This window comes from Myotis yumanensis, unplaced genomic scaffold (assembly GCF_028538775.1).
Source record: "Myotis yumanensis isolate MYYU_CA2020_CCGP unplaced genomic scaffold, mMyoYum1.0.hap1 SCAF_1, whole genome shotgun sequence".
Classification (NCBI taxonomy): domain Eukaryota; kingdom Metazoa; phylum Chordata; class Mammalia; order Chiroptera; family Vespertilionidae; genus Myotis; species Myotis yumanensis.
This window is the reverse complement of record NW_027223752.1, coordinates 62,238,527-62,255,900: the sequence shown is the minus strand read 5'-3', so window position 1 is coordinate 62,255,900 and position 17,374 is coordinate 62,238,527. Positions and strand designations below refer to the sequence as shown.

The 17,374-nt window shown below is 49.2% G+C and overlaps 1 protein-coding gene across 1 annotated transcript in view; it reads right to left on the bottom strand.

The window, feature by feature from the left end:
- The window catches only part of MYO5C (myosin VC), a 90,922-nt gene that overhangs the window by 53,532 nt on the left and 20,016 nt on the right, over window positions 1-17,374 (bottom strand). The window contains exons 5-11 of the mRNA XM_070422669.1: window positions 15,087-15,243; window positions 12,994-13,137; window positions 11,378-11,459; window positions 10,315-10,422; window positions 6,034-6,140; window positions 4,656-4,921; window positions 834-915 (exon numbers count right to left, since the gene is read on the bottom strand). Coding sequence (XP_070278770.1) covers window positions 834-915; window positions 4,656-4,921; window positions 6,034-6,140; window positions 10,315-10,422; window positions 11,378-11,459; window positions 12,994-13,137; window positions 15,087-15,243 — 946 coding nt within the window. The remainder of the gene's footprint in view (window positions 1-833; window positions 916-4,655; window positions 4,922-6,033; window positions 6,141-10,314; window positions 10,423-11,377; window positions 11,460-12,993; window positions 13,138-15,086; window positions 15,244-17,374) is intronic.

Below are 17,374 nucleotides of genomic sequence, written 5' to 3'. Positions count from 1 at the left end.
TTAAGTTGTGTTGGGGAGAGGGAAGATCTGGAGATTTGTATTTTAGTTATACTGCATATCTACTTGGAATAAAGCTTGGCTGTGGTCATTAAATGCGAAACACAGGTATCCTTGAGAATGCTAATAGAAATTTGCAATAGGATAACATGTAATGCTTACACGTGAATTAATTCTGGGGTAAGGAAAAGGAAAGAAAAGAAACACTTACTGAATATGATTCAATGTTAGGTCTTCTCAACAACATTAGGTAGGTGCTATTGAACCATTTTTAAAGTGAGGAAACTGAGTCTCAGAGAGCCCGAGGTCCCAGAGGAAGCAGGTGGGAGAGCTGAGACTCAAACCAGTTCAGTTTGGGGAAAAGTCTGTGCTCTCCAGGATGTCATTCTGTCTTTTCTTCGGGGTTGTGTGGGAGAAGACGACTTTCAAATGACAAGCAGGAGAGTTCACCAGGTGAAGATGGAGGGGCGGGGAAAGGATGGGAACAGCAGGTGGGTGACAGCAGACAGAGCAGCAGGTGCAAAGATGCAGAGTTTTGCAAGGACGTGGGGCCTTCAGGAAGCTAACAAGACCACTTGGACTGGCTGCATATCAGGGTCTGTACCCGAGAATGACAGATGAGGAACTGGAACTGAAGAGTAGGCAGGTGGCTCCAGAAAGATAAAACTGGAAGGTGGGAAGGTGTGATTTCAGACACGGCCACAAGGTGGTGCAGTGATGCTGCAGCTCCTTTACTAATCACAACTGGCAGAGGGCAGAAGCCTGGTTTGCCTCCTTCCAGATTCCCTGTGCTCAGCGCTAAGAATGAGTTTCAAGAAGGGAGAAAAGTCACCTACCAGGTTGAACTGCTGTTGCAGTTTTTCATTAGCGTAATTGATGCAAAACTGTTCGAAGCTGTTCACATCAAAGGTTTCAAAGCTGAAATGCAGTTAAAATGTACATGTAAAGTTAAAATGTAACTTGGAGGACATATACATCATTTATTGGTCAGTATTTTTTGGACAAAGTTCATAGCTTAAAAGTTTGCTGTGCTTTCTGAAAGTTTTAAATATACCTGAATGCTTGACAGTCAATCTACAGCATAAATCAGCGTTTCCCAGGTTGCCTCAGAAGGAATGGTATGTACAAAACACCCACCCTGAGGCAGGCACTAGATCAGGCCCCTCACAATATCATGTATCATTTCATTCACAGCCGTACTGTTATCATCACTTTGTAGATGAGGAAATAAGGCTCCGAGAGGTTCGGAAACTTGCCTAAGGTCACACAGTGATGTCAGACTGCTGTGAGCCTGCCGGGCTAGAACACTGACGCTTGCGGTAAAAAAGCAATGCTCTTTCTTACTCCCTACTCGCTGCCAGTTGGAGGGAGAGGCAGCACAGTTCTGCCCCGACCAGGGTGCTTTCCCAGGTCTTGGAAGAAAAGGTCAAGGTCGTTTAACACTATAGCCCAGCAGGCCCATCAGGTCTGCGACAGACATGCCCTGCCTCCATCCTCAGACTTTCAGCGCTGTCTCTGGTGCTGCCCTAAAGTTGCCCACTCGTGGGCTGGCAGGAGGTGGGCAGGTGACAGAGAGGGGAGGGGAAGCGGGCTGGAGAGCGGCCAGTAAGCTGTGCGGGGCCGTGGCAAACAGGATTATCCAACGGGGCAGCTGCTACCTGGTACTCAGCTCCCGCCAGCTGTGTCCATGGATGAATGCAGGTCAGGATGCTAGATCACCTGATTCTCCAGAAAAGCCAGAAATCTGGACGTTTAGTGAATTATCCCATGTTATTGGCTGAACAAAACTCATGCATGAAATTCCCCTACCCGGCCAGGGGAACGCTTCTGCCAGGAGGAAGTTCCCCGGTGCTTAGGCATCAGCATAGATACACACCACTTCCACCGACCACCACCCCAGCTGGAGGGCTACAGCGACCCCACGGTCACACGTGAGGGTCAGAGGAGACGGTGACCATCGCGGAGAAGGCAGCCAGCAAATGTGCCAGACATGCAATTTGACGCCAGCTCTTGGTGCCTCCAAAGCTGTGGTTCTTCACTTCTCTATCCCCTGGGGTCCTGCCATTGCCAACATGGATCCCCTGGGAGTGTCACTCGACAGCCAGCTTGGCTCAGTTTAGACTTGCTGGGCAGTTGAAGGGCCTCGACTTTCTCTAAACAGCTCCAGGCTGACTCGGAGCAGGAGCCGAACCCACACAGCCCCATTCCACATGCACTGGGTGGGGGGGGGGGGGGGGGGGGAGGCAGCAGGGGGGTGCTGAGGCTGGACACTGCGGACAGGCCGGGGCTGGTTGGGGAAGGGTCAAAAGGGCCTTACTGCGCTCCACAGCGCAGGGCCAAGGCCAGAGGCAGGGCTTTCTAGAGCAGGAACGGAATGTCACTCATCAGTGATTATTTCCCTGCCCTCTTGCCCACCTTCCCCAGAGCTAAAGTTCACAACCCAATGGAAAGAATTAAACCTATGACTTAAAAGGCCAGAAGCTCACTGGTGATGACAACACTTCACATCTGAACGATGCTGATGGTTCTGAAGATATCTTTACCAATTCTTCTGTTTGATCTTCATCATACCCTGAGACAGAGGCCCCATTCTACTGATGCAGAAGCTGAGGTTCGGAGAGGCTCTGTGGCTTTCTCGGGGCCACACGCCCGGTACGCTGCAGTGCGCACTCCCAGGGGTCTGACCTCCCAGCCCAGGCCTTCACAGCTCTGGGGCCGGAGAACACAAACACCACTGGCCAGGGGACCCCAAGCCCTCATGTCGTTCCCAGCTGCACCTCGCAGCTCACAGCTTCATCTTTAAAGGCTCTGAGTGAGGGAGCACTGCCTATGAGGCTGCCTCATTTCTAGGCCAAACTGAGCTCAGTTCTCTCCAAAGTTTCAGGGTGCGCACGGAACAGGGCTCACTAGACATGAGCATCCTGGAGAAGGCATGAAAGAACTCACCTAGGCAATAGCATTGCTACTTAAAAAGGGGTGCTTATGCTCTTGGAGGGGTACCATTTTGGAGGGGTGGTGGCAAGCATGTTACTTTTATACTTTTTGAAGAGGAATTTAATTTTAAAATTTAATACATACTCTAAGAAGTTCTTGTGAATTTATAATTATTCCTGTCTCAGGTTTGCACACTTAGCCAAAAAATTCAGATTCCTGGATCTGACTCTGGGCTACATGCCATTCTCCTCACTTACTGCTCCTCGCACTCAGCTGCCTCCTCTCTCCCCATCCCCAGCTAACCTCCCACACATTCCTTTCAAAGAATCATCCCCACCTAATTACCTACCTGCCCACTCCACTAAAATTTACATCCCAAAAGGGCAGGGGCCATGTGTCTATGCTGTTCACAGATCACACCCAACACCGGGCTTGGCACATAGATATTTGTATAGCTATTTGTTGGATGAATGAAATAATATATTCTTATAATAAAGGCCTATTTATTTTTAAGGCATTTTTAAAAACACAGAAAACAACAGAGAATAGTACAACAATCACCTATTTCTACCACAAAGAGACTATTGTTTTACAAGTCTACTTACATCCTTATCGGCTGCTCACATACCTTTTTTAGAACAAGGGAAGGTAAATAATTTACTAGAGATCCCCGCAATGCCTCAGTAGTTTATAACTGTTGACATGTGCTATTAATTGGTAGTCATTGTATTAGTTGAGTCTAAGTTAAACAAAGTGACTCCCTTGAGGCACCCTCTTTACCGGGGGTCAGTGTGCCTCCCTGCCTGCCCTTCCCCAGGTGGGAAGGCCCAGGCCCGGCTCTCCCCTCTGCATGGGGAAGGGGCTGGGCTGCTTTTCACAGACCTGGGGGACTGACCGCTCCCAGTCTGGGCAGAACACTGTGGTGCCTTTCGTGGGACAAGCTGCCCCTTGTCCCGGAGAGAAGCCAGGGTTGGTCTGGGAGGGGAGGGCTCGGGCGTGGAAGGCCAGGTGCCAACAAATAGAGCCGGAATGTGATGGCCCCTCGCGCCCACCTCCACACGGGCCTGGCCGCACACGCCCTCTGGGTGTCTGTGAGCATCGTTCGTGGGAGTCTGGCCTGGGATTTAGGAAAGCATGTTGGGGCAAAGAGAAGGAAGAAGAACAGAACTCCAACGTGGGGACTCCTGGGGAAGGGCTGGGGCAAATGCAATACTCGCATTATACGGGAAAGGATGAGGACTTAGGTGTGGGAGGCAGCTTGGTGAAAGGTCTTGGTTTGAGTCCTCCTCCGGCCTGTGGGCCTGGGCGAGGGCAGGACCTCTGGGACGTCATTCCCTGTGAAACGGGAAAGGGACACGGGGTCCACACCTCGCGGGGTCTCTATCAGGAGACAGAAGTGGGCCAGGGCCCCCCACAGTGCTGGGTCCTGCCCCGGCCTAACAGGGGAGAGTCTCAGGGCTGAGTGAGGGTAGGTGAGCAGCGCATGGAAACCACCCGGCATAGTCGCTGGCCACGGTGAGCTCTCGAGGGGCCGTTGTTAACTCAGCATTTACTAACACACTAAATAAGACACTGTTGCCCAGGAGACTGGACTTAACATCCACATGTGAAAAAACCGAGGACGCCGCCTCTCTGATCACATGAAACACAGAGGAGAAACCAGAACCGAATGATCTAAGGATAACGGGCATTCGACATTCAAACGGGGAAAGATAGGCTCTTACCCATAAATGTCCAAAACACCAATAAAAGTGTGCTGCTTGCCTGAAAACTGCAACGCTTGGTTAATTCTCTCCACAATGAAGTCAAACAGGTGAGCATAGACCTTCTTGGCCAGCGCGTCCCTGGCGTTGGCGGCCTGGGGCCTGGTCATGGGCTTCACCACCGTCTCCGAGGTCGTGATGATTTTGCGATTGCACAGCCACTGAGCGACGCTGCCACGTTCCAGGCCCAGGAGCTCGCAGAACACCTGCAGGTGACCGTCATCCACCTTTGAAAACAAACACGGGCCCCATCAGGGCCGTCAGCCACCAAAGCCAGCATGGCCCCCCCGCCAGGGCCCCTGGCCCCCACTTAGCCTGCACGAGAGGAGGACGAGCTGGTGTGAGAAAGGCCAGGACTCAGCGACACGGCCAGGCCTGGGCATGAAGCGGGAGGGCCCAGCGGCAGGAGCCTGCACCTTGCCCCTGGCAGGACACTGCTGCCATCTGCATTCGTAGATGTGCTTTTCACCAGTGCTCTTTTCTTCCTCGTGCAGACATTAATGAGACTAACTAAACACAGGCCCCCTACCAACCATCACTCATATTTGTCACAGAAGACACACACATAAACTTACCTAGTGTCCATTAATAAAGCAATCTGTCACAGAACTTACACAGTAAGAGGTAGGAGGTGTCCTTTCTGCTTACAACTGTCCTGTGCCCTTCAGGCCCTACATAACCTGCACCCCTCAGCCCCTCCAGCCTCACCTTCCACCCCTCCTTTCACACACTCCTCTTTGGATATACTGACTTTTTTGCTATTTCTGAAATTACAGCTCCTTGCCCCAGACACAGGCAGAGTTCACGTCCTTGTGTGCAGGCCTCTGCCCACTGCTGCCGTGTCAGAAAGAAAGGAGGAGGATTCGGATGTGAGGCGGCCTTTCACAGAGAAATTTTCTGAAGGCCCTGCTCCTCTCAACCCTGCTCTGCCTCATTTTCCTTTTCAACAGCCATCAGCAGCTGCCAGAGCCTGTGATTGTTTATAGTGTCTCCTCTCCTCTGATTAAAAGCTCTTCGAGGGGCACCTTGCTTTGTGTTGGTCACTGCTGTTTCTCCCGAGCCTACAACAGTGCCTGGCACATAGCAGTGCTAGTCAAATTTGTTGAGTAAAAGAAAAATACATAGAAAATGCACTTCCCCCTCCTCTTCTGTTACAAGAGAAAGAAGCTTTACTCTTTGAAGACAACCCATGGGAACCCTTGCTTTCCTCTTCCTATTAAGCTGGCCTCCCCAGTTGGTCCAACGTTCCTGGTGCTAAAAAGCAAAAGCAGGGGAAGCCTGAGATGTTCTACCGATGACCCTCCAAACACAGGCAGGGTGGAACAAGCAAACCGCTTACACTGACTGCGGACCTCTCGTTGCCCACTGCTGTGATCTGCACGTTGCCCAGGTGCAGGATGGCTGCCAGGATCTTAAACACGTCCATCTGAAAATCCTCCTGGAAACCTGAAGACAAAAATGTTCCCAAATTAGGAATATTGCACTTCTTCTCTTACTTAGCCACTAGGAAGCGAACACCTGGATTCCTTTAAGATCCTCTAGGACAGGGATGGCGAATCCTTTGAGCTCGGCGTGTCAGCATTTTGAATAACCCTAACTTAACTCTGGTGCCGTGTCACATATAGACATTTTTTGATATTTGCAACCATAGTAAAACAAAGACTTAAATTTTTGATATTTATTTTATATATTTAAATGCCATTTAACAAAGAATAATCAACCAAAAAAATGAGTTTGCGTGTCACCTCTGACACGCATGTCATAGGTTTGCCATCACTGCTCTAAGACCACTGGTGCCAAGAGCTGGGACAGGGAGCATGAAGTGGCCCCCAGGTGAACCTGGCTCACTCTTCTCCCCAGTTGGACTTGTGCAAATGCACAGTGTGAACTCTGCAACCCGCTAGGTCCCCCTCAGCCGAGGCTGCTGGAAGTTCCACACAAATTAATACCCAGGTAACCATTTCGTGCCAGGCGCCCGGGAGAATCGGCTCTCGTTTACTCTGTGATGTACTTGCTTTGTTTTTATTGTGCATTTTTCTTTTCTGTTCACAGCTGCCTGAATTATTTTTCTGGTGGAGTGCTGGATGTATTTCACTTGCCCCAGGGGACTGACCTGGGCAGATCACGGACTGGGCAGTCATGTCCTCTGGCCTCTGGTTGGGTTTGACCAGTGGGGGCTGGAGGGAGGAGGTCAGAGAGGAGGAGGAGAGAGGGGCTGATCTGCTCACTCGTCCCTTTTCTGGTAACATCGTCCCAAGCTGACTATGTTGCCGACTGAAGTAAGGTCACTGCTCCTGGTCCAGCACTGACTTTCCCAACCCTCCTTTCTGGCTCCAGTAACACCCCTGGGCCTGAGCGGGAAGGTGCAGTGAACAGCTCTGCTGCTGCACTGGGTGCCCACTGCCCCTCTTGCCCCTGAAGCCCTACCCGCTCCGCCGGCCTGAGTTAGATTTCAGCAAGAAGCACAATGGTCCGGTCCCCTGGGCCGGAGTCCTGGCCGGGTCTGACTGTGTCCAGGGTGCTCTCTGTGGGAGCTCTAACCGGCCAGGCGAGGATCAAAGGACGGGGTTCAATGAGTCGGAGGCGAACAAAGGAAAGAGCTTATGATCAACACGCACCACCTCTGCTTCCTCAGGGGGCACCGTTGCAGCTGCCCAGCTGGCGGAGGTGCCTCAGGAGCTGGGTGGGAAGGGGATGTGGTGGAACCCTGTGTCCCTCGGGCACGGTCACCTCTCTAATGCTTACAACTCTATGAAGCAAGTACTCGGGTTATTCCCATTGTACAGACAGGAAACTAAGGCACAGGAGGGCTAGGACACTTGCCCACCATCAGCCCGGGTATGTCTGACCTAAACAGACCACTTCGGTGTGTGAAAAGGCTGTGGGGTTTGTGAAGCCATCTTAGCTTTACCCGGTGTGAGTAACGTGGAGGTGCCCTGGTGACCCAGGCCAGGCAAAGAGGATGCGCGGGCTCCAGAGGCCCGCTTCCTGGGCCTGGTGTGAAGCGGCGAGTGAACTGAACGAGATGACCTCACGGCTAACCGTGCCCGCTTCTCTCTACTGTTTCCATAACAGAACACAGGCACGGACAAATCATCCAACAGCTAGCAATCACATTTAAAGGAGGGTGACGTGCCCGAGTGCGTTATAAGCCTGCATAAGCGTCAAGTTAGACAACCTGCCCTGGAGGAGGGCTCCGCCTAAGACAGACAACACTGCGGCAGGGATAGGAGAACAGAGCCAGTGGGACAGGCAGTATAAAGAGGGTGCAGTGTTCACCTTGCTAGGAGACAGAGCTCTCCGACATGACGTCTCTGTGCTGGGCAGCTCAGGAGCTACGGCCACATGTGTTACGAGCAGCTGAAACACACCCAGGGAAGCTGAGGGACTCAATTTCATTTCACTCTAATTAAAGTACTTGTGGCTGGTGGCTACTGTGTTGGAGGACATCAGTTTAGAGACCATGAAACCAACTCCCAGCATGATCTCCTTGGCTGCAGGGTCACAGGATGATGGCCATCTTGAAGTTACGGGGCCATCTGGTCCCACACACGAATCCAGTGACTGGACCTCTAGAGTCCATCACATTCCCCTTTGCCTGGCCCTGGGTGGTCAGGGGACTTCCGTGTTTGGACACACGGGGTGAAGCTAGATGGCTTCATGAACTCCCTGGGTCTTTCCCCATATTGCAAGAAAACGCTCATCTAGGTCAAGGGTCAGCCACTGTTTTCTTGTTCGGCTTTGCAGGCAGTGCCGCTGATGTCATCATTACTCACCTGCCACCATAGCGTGAAAATAGCCACAGACCCTACTTACACCAATGAGTGTGTCTGGGTCCCAATAAAAACTGTGTTTACAAAAATGGGATGCCATCTGCCGACCTTTGGTCTAGGATAATTTTAGTGATTCATGCAGTGAGGTCATGCTTTCATTAAATGTGTACTGACCTCTGGCACAGCATGGCACAGTTCATAAGCCATTTTAGAGATGATCTCTTCATCTCACAACATCACTCACAGCTACTGTGGTGGCTACTCCAATGGCCCCAGTGCCCCCTCCTAGCGTTCGTGCCTGTGTGGCTCCTCCACGAGTCCTGGTCTGAGCTGGCCTATGGCTGGCTGTGAGCATTAGCATGTGGCAGTAGTGAGACCACATTACCTCTGAGGATAGTTCATAAAAAGACTGGAAAAGTCCACCTGAGCCTGTTGGAACCAGCTCTGGGAGAAGGTAGCCACACGCGTGCAGTCCCTTCACTGTGAGACCAGCAGCTGGGACGTCCATGTGGAGAGACAGATGCCGCCCAGCCCCCCGTGGTTGCAGCTGCCCCGGCTCACAGAGGATCCAGGCCCTGCCGCCATCACATGACAGTCCTACGTGAGACGTGCCCAGTTGAGCCCAGTCCACCCAGAATCACAAGAGATAATAAACTGTCATTGTAAGCCACTAATATTTGGGGAACAGCAATAGATAATTGGAACAACTAAATATTGTCATTATTCTTCCAGGTTACAGATGGGAAACTGATGCCCAGAGATAATAATGGACCTGCACGAGGTCAAGGACCTATGTTATGACACATGAAAAACTGGAGCATGCCCTGGCCAGTGTGGCTCAGTTGGTTGGAGCATCATCCCATACACCTAAAGGCTGCAAGTTCTGGTCAGGGCACATACCTAGGTTTTGGGTTCAGTTTCTGGTTGGGGCACATACAGAAGGCAAACAACTGGTGTGGATGCTTCTCACATGGATGCTTCTCTCACATGGATGCTTCTCTCTCTCTCCCACTCTCTCCTTCCCTCCCTCCTTGCCCCCCCCTTCCCCTTTGTCTAAAATCAATAAGCATATCCTTGGGTACGAATTTTTTTAAAAAGAAAATACATGACAACAGATAATTAAGTACTAGGCTGTGAGGTCTAATGGCCAATGCACAGGCAGTCAGAAGAGAACATGGTCTTGAACAACAGGCATATGGAAAGGAAAGCATGCAGACTCCTTTGTAGTCCTGGCATTCTGCCAGCCACGCCCATCACCTGCTGAGCTGGCTCTGGTCTCACACTGAGCAGAAGCTTTTTTGCCAGGCTACTCCCTGGTCAGCCCAGAAGCGCTTCAGAGCACCCACAGGGCCACAGCCCTCCCAGCAACTGCAAGCAGAGAACAAAGAAGCTGGGGGCTCCATCTTTTCCGGGAGAGACACAGTTTTGATCATTTGGCCTCTACGTTCTGATAGGCTCATTCTAAAATTAGGATTTATTAGGAATAATCTGAACACATGCATGCTGGGCACCCTTGCTTTTAAACTTCTTAAATTTGCCGAAACCGGTTTGGCTCGGTGGATAGAGCGTCGGCCTGCGGACTGAAGGGTCCCAGGTTCGATTCCGGTCAAGGGCATGTACCTGGGTTGCGGGCACATACCCAGTGGGAGATGTGCAGGAGGCAGCTGGTCGATGTTTCTCTCTCATCGATGTTTCTAACTCTCTATCCCTCTCTCTTCCTCTCTGTAAAAAATCAATAAAATCTATTTAAAAAAAAATAAATTAATTAAAAAAAAATAAATAAATAAACTTCTTAAATTTGTTTAAAAGAGGAAATGGCCACACCGTGGACAGGATGTCTCCCTTACCCAGCAGTGTGAAGGTCTTCCGCGTCTCCTCCATGCCAGCCCTGTCACTCACCCCCTCAATGACGGTGTTACCGCCCATCCTCGTGTAATTGAATTCTTCCGCACTCCCTGAAATCACAAGATTATTACATCTGTAGCATAAAAACTTGGACACCCAAGTTTATCAAAAAGGGAAGTTCTTAATAAACTATAGTAAGCATTCTACACACATTATTCCATTTATTCCCTAGAATTCTACCTACAGAAGCTGAGGCTCTGAAGAGAAAAGTCACTTCCTCAGGGTCCCGCATGGATGGCGGGGCAAGAACTTAAACACAGGCTGCCTCCAACACTCATGGTTTTTGATCCCACATCTAACGATTCTATTACACAGCTTTCTGTGTCAAGCTTCTGTACAAATGTCGGTGTCACAGACACTTTTTAGTGAGGTTTATTAAATGTACAATGAACCACACACATTTTAGATGTTCACTTTGATGCGTTTTGATAGATGTGTACCCTGATAAACATCACCACAAACAAGATCATGACCTCCTGTGCATCTGATATTTGGATAGTAGTCTACCCTTCTTCCACGTTCGCTATTCACAGTCTGTTTAGAGCACAAAGCAGGGATAGTATCTTCGTGTGACTTCATTATGACTTCCTAAATGGTGACCTTGAGTCATCAGGAAAGTTCAAATTATGATAAAAGCACTCTATCTTAGAAGGAACAAATACGTCATACACATTAGAAAAATGACCGACAAGTTCAGATAAAAAGAAAAGTTTGGAGACCTAGAGCATAACTTCTAGTTGTCAGGAGGCCTTCTCCACGTGGCTCTAGCTCGATGACGCAATCCCCATGACCTTGAAAAGAGGCCTTGGGTTGAAGGGCTCCGCTCTCCGTGGGCCCACCCTACCCTCCAGCCCTTATCTATCTCCTTAGAGGCACCCATTCCACACCAAAACCCAAGGATCTTGTATCTTTGGACAGAATATATTTTTGAAGTGATGTTACCGTAAGAAGAAGTTAACCTAGAATTTAAAAGAGAGACTCTCCCACATACCATCCATCACGTACCCAATTTAAGATGTTTAAATTCCGACTGCTGTGCAGATGCACAAAGCTGATAGAAAATGTGGTAATTTCGTTCATTTTCTGACTGTAAAAGAAGGAAAAGACCCCAAATTACACCAGTCCTTTGTAAGTGAAAATGTGAGGTTTCTACCAGGGGGTCTTGGATGGCTGATCCTGGATCGACAGTTCTGTTCTGGGGACCCAGGCACCTACCTCGGTTTCTGCTGCGTCAGCCATGCTGGGACCCACCCTGCTCCCTCTGCTGGCCCATAGGCCGGCCCTGCAGACGGAGAACTGGTGGCTCTGGTGGCCCTCCAAATAATGACCCCAGAGAAAATGTTATTTTTTATTTTTAAACATTTTTTGGTTCTCACCCAAGGATAAATTTTCCACTGATTTTTACAGAGAGTAAGAGGGTAAGGAGGGGGGAGAGAGAGAGAAAAAAAACATCAATGTGAGAGAGAGACACATTGATTGGCTCCCGCATGCGCCCTGACTGAAGCGGAGGATGGAACCTGCAACCCAGATACATGCCCTTGACTGGGAATCAAACCCAAGACCCTTTGGTGCACAGGCCGACACTCGTTACCTAAAGTCTAGTCTCTGGCCGAAACCGGTTTGGCTCAGTGGATAGAGCGTCGGCCTGCGGACTGAAAGGTCCCAGGTTCGATTCCGGTCAAGGGCATGTACCTGGGTTGCGGGCACATCCCCAGTGGGAGGTGTGCAGGAGGCAGCTGGTCGATGTTTCTCTCTCATCGATGTTTCTAACTCTCTATCTCTCTCCCTTCCTCACTGTAAAAAATCAATAAAATATATTTAAAAAATAAATAAATAAATAAAGTCTAGTCTCTGGGGGTTGCCCCGGTAGGGGGCCATGCAGGAGGCTGCTGATTGATGCTATGCTCTCACATAGTTTCTCTTTCCTCCCTTCCTCTCTCTCTAAAAATCAATAAACTGCTCTTAAAAAATAAAAAAAAAGATATATGTACCCCTAAGTGCATTGCAGCATTAGTCACAACAGTCAAGATACGGAAACAACCTAAGTGTCCTTCAGTGGAAGACTGGATAAAGAAGATGTAGTGCATATATACAATGGAATACTACTCATAAAAAAGGACGAAATATTGCCATTTGTGACAATATGGATGGATCTTGAGGGCATTATAACTGAAATAAGTCTGATAAAAAAAGATAAGAACAGTATGATTTCAATCCTATGTGGGATATAAAACAAAAAGCAACAAATGGCCCTGGCCAGTTTGGCTCAGTACTTACCTGAGAGAAAGGAGGGTGGGGGCAGGATGAAGAGGATAAAAGGGGTCAAATATATGGGGACAGAAGAGACTAGACTTCAGGTAATGAGCACACAGTAATGTATAAAGATGCTGTATTATCATGTTGTACTCTTGACATTTACATGATGTTATTAACCAATGTTACCCAAATAAATTTAATAAAAATTAAAAAAAAACGTTTTTAAGAACAGAAGAAACCAAACTGTAAATGAAGTGACTCTAGTCAAGTCACAGAACAATGTAGGCTGTCTAATGAGTATATGAATGGAAACAATACTTAAAAAGTTGGGAAAAGGAAAATTTAACGAATATTTTTATCCTTACTTGAAAGACAACTCTGGATTTCTCCAGCAGGTAAGTTCTCATGTTGGCTCCGATAATTTGATTTCTCTCATCAAAACTGATTTCTGTGTATTTCCCAAACCGACTGCTGTTGTCATTGCGGGTGGTCTTGGCATTTCCAACAGCCTGCAAAACATAGAACTCTCTTGAAATAACCACACCACATCAAAAATATCTCTGCATTAACATTATTGGAGCAGTGTTAGTAAAATCCAATCCTGTATGCGGGGGGTTGGGGGGGGGGGGGGCGGGCAGAGGGCGGTTGGTGAGTGGGAAAGCGCTCTCCTCAATCTCTGGCAGACGCTGAACAGAACAGAAACAGTGCAGGCTCTGATGCTTCAGGTCCCCAGGTTCCTTTTTACTATCTGTGTGATGCTAGAAATGTTATTTCATCTCTCTCTGTAATATGGGGAAAATAAGCACCCTACAGAACTGGGAGGAAAATGAGATAATATAGAGTGCCTCGCCTCATCCATGCCCCACATAGTATAAAAGTCCACATCCTTCATTCAACCTTTATTTCTATCCTTAGCCCTTACCGCTTCCCTTAACCGAAAAACTGCCTTCTCCCATTCCCCCCACCCCCCCACTCTGAGCACGATTTCAGCTTTTTTACTTCTATCCTTGAATTCCGTCCCTTCTGCCCATCTCCTTTCCTGAGCACCTTTGTCTAGAAGTGCCCTTCTTATGCACATATACTGTGCTTCCTGCCCCGGTCACCACACTTCATTACGACGTGTATTTACCGAGCCCCTGCCATGGGCCACGTGCTCGGGAGGCAGAGGTGAACCCAACAGACCTGGTCCTGCCTTCATGGAGCCCATAGGCTGGTGGGCAAGGCCAACTCTGAACAAATAACCATAAAATCACCCACTGGGCACTTAACCGGGCAGGGCCTCTTGACTCTTCTATTGCTTCCTTGGACTGTGATTTATGTTTCTATTTAACTTGAAAACATGCTCATGTTAGAGGAGCCTTAAAACTTAGGGACTGGGTCTTACTCTTTCCCATTACATCCCATATTACCTGGCACAGTGCTTACACAACATAGGTGGTCTGATACATAGATATTCACTGAGGAGAAAGCAGAGAGGAGAGGTCTAGAAATCTAATGTTCTTAATTACTTGCTCCACTTCCAAATAAACCCAAGTCAATCCTCTTCCCACTTTGCGAGGCAGCCAGAGCTGGCCTTTGGGCCCTGCCCCGAGCCTTTCGGATGCCCCTTCTTCTGAGAGGGTAGTGTCCTCAGCCCTGGCTGCTATCACCGCTGGCCTCGCCCACACGTGACCGTCAATATTATGCTGATGAATCCGCTGTAGGAAAGAGGAAGAGCCTTGCTACGTGGCATGTGCTGATTTTTAAGGTGTGGATACTCCCACCACGATTGATTCCAAGCTCCCATGGGTTTCACAATAGCTCACAATACAAGGCCTGCATATTTAACACTCAGCTCAGGACAGTTGGTGCCGCTGGCTGCAGAACTCGGCTGGCCTCCGTGCACTGGTGTCTGTGGTTGAGGACACTTCCCCGGGATGCAAATGTAAACAGGGGGCTCCTGAAAGCTGCTGGTAGAATTTCTAGCCCAGCAGACAGGGGCGGAGCCTCAGAGGCAGCAATCTCTGCCCCATCTCCTTCAGATCCCACCGAGAACAGCATTCCAGGCTGTTTCTCACCCTCACTTCTTTGATCTTTATTATTATCATCATCATCATTATTATTATTAACTTATCTTTATTGTGAAAGTATTACAGGTGTCCCCTTACCCCCCATTGACCCCTGCTAGACTGCACCTGGCCCCCCAACCCCACCCCACCCCAGGCCTTTACCACATTAGTGTCTGTGGCCATGGGTTATGCATTTATGCATATAAATTCTTTGGTTAATCTCTTCCCACCCACCCTCACCTTCCCTCTGGGGTTGGACAGAGACATAGAAGCATGGCACTTCGGTTAGTCAGGTCTTTGCGGGGAGGGAACTATGGTTAGTCAGGACAACACACACACAGTCCAGCCCGCCTCTCCCTCACCACACGCCACTGCCTCCCAGCCCGCCCCGACCCCCCCGGGGCACACACCTCGGTGATGGGGTTAGACGCCAGCACCTTGTCCTCCACGTGGGCGTTACTGTTCGACTTGCTGACGGTGGCAAAGTACCTCATGGCATAGCGAGCAGACACCGTCTTCCCAGCACCCGACTCCCCGCTCACAATTATTGACTGATTTTTATTGTTTCTAAAGCAAACAAATGAAAGGGTTTTAGCATGTTCATTCCTTCTTATTAAAAAAGCAATATCTACTCACTAAGAACAATGCAGACCAGCTGGAAGGGACACTGTGTCATCACTCCAAAGCAGCGCTTTTCAGCCCGCGTGCTGGCGGCAGGCACCATGGTTTTCCCACAAGGATTTGTGAAACATGCACTACCTGACCATTCAGTCAGGGGCACGGACCTCTTCTCCCTTAGGTTGTCAAATAAGAAATTGACAACAGCCAACACAACAATGCTGTCCAGTGTGAATGAATCAAAATCCTACCTACTTTCTTATCAGATCAGCAAAAAAAATTTTTGGTGTGCCTTAGAATTTTAGTAATTAGTTGATGTGCTGTGAGATGAAACAGGTTGAAAATCGCTGCTCTAACGTACCTGTTTCCAGCATTCGAGAATTTCCTCCCGGTCTTTCTTCCTATGGGACCATGCTGAAGACACAATTTTGTGTCCTATGTCTCCTGTGTTGAGGATCCCCAAGACCAATCCCGGTTCAGTGGTCCACTAGGAGGACCCACAGGACTCAGCATGTAGTCGTAGGCCCGGCTAAGATCTATTGCACCAAAAGGATACAAAGTAACTCAGCAAAGGGAAGAGACACATGGGCCATGACCAGAGGAAGCCAGGCGTCAACTTCCAGGAGTCCTCTCCCAGTGGAGTCCACAGGACACACTTAATTCTTCCCGCGGTGCACTGTGACAACACGCGGAAATGCTGTCTACCCGGGAAGCGCATCAGACCCAGTGCCCAGAGTTCCTACTGGGGCTGGTCACTCAGGCATCCCCTAACGCAGTGGTTCTCAATCTTTAATACAGTTCCTCATGTTGTGGTGACCCCCAACCATAAAGTTATTTTCGTTGCTACTTCATAACTGTAATTTTGCTACTTTATGAATCGTAATGTAAATATCTGATATGCAGGATGTATTTCCATTGTTACAAATTGAATATAATTAAAGCATAGTGATTAATCACAAAAACAATATGTAATTATATATGTGTTTTCCGATGGTCTTAGGCGACCCCTGTGAAAGGGTCGTTCGACCCCCAAAGGGGTTGCGACCCACAGGTTGAGAACCGCCGCCCTAACAGATACCAACATTCCAGGTGCCCAGAGGAAAGCAGATGTTCAGCATGAGCCCAGAAGTAAGCGTCAGTACAGTGAGCCACGCTCATCAATGAGGAAATGGGGAGAACCTTCTTGAAGTCCAAGTCCCCAGGGGCCAGCCATGGGCCATCTTCGCCAACAGGCCTCTAATGAGAGTGAGCCTATGTCAACTCCTTCCTGCATATCCCCACTTAAATATGAAGCATTTTAAACACATTATTTGGAGGAGAATAACCAAGATGGCGGCATAGGTAAACACCGGAGATTGCTGCCGCAAACAACCACTTCAAAAATACAACTAAAAGACGGAACAGACATCACCCAGAACCACAGGAAAGCTGGCTGAGGAGAGACTCTTCAACTAGAAGGAAAGAGAACAGCATACTGAAGCTCAGAAGAGGCGCAGTGTGGAAAATATAAAGGTACCGAGGTGCGCGCGCAAAGCGGGCTGGTGGCTGAGGGCGTGGTTGTCGTTTTCAATCAGGAGGGAGTCTCAGACTCTGGGCTCCAGATCTGGGCGAGTCTCTAGGGACTCAGACTCAGACGGGAGAAGCGGGATTGTCTGGCATCAGTTAGAATCTGAGGGCAGCCTTCTCTCCGAGGTTTGCAGTGGCGGCCGGGGTTCTGAGAAGCAGAGCCTCTAGGATCGGGACTGAGAGCAGCCATAACTGCTCCCTCCACCCGCCCTGTTGATCCTGCCCTGCCCAAGCCCTGCGCAGAGCCATTTGCTGGATCGCCTCAGGCAAAGGCTAGATTAGCACCTCCCCAGAGGACAGAAGTTTTCCACACAGCTGATTCTCACAGCCGGTCAGCCTGGTGGTCAAATCCCTCTAGTATTAACTACAACAGTCAGGGCTTAACTACAAGAAGACTGCGCACAAAGACTACTAGGGGGTGTACCAAGAAAGCGTAAAAAATGCAGAGACAAAGAAACAGGACAAAACTATCAAGGGAGGATATTGAGTTCAGAACCACACTTTTGAGGTCTCT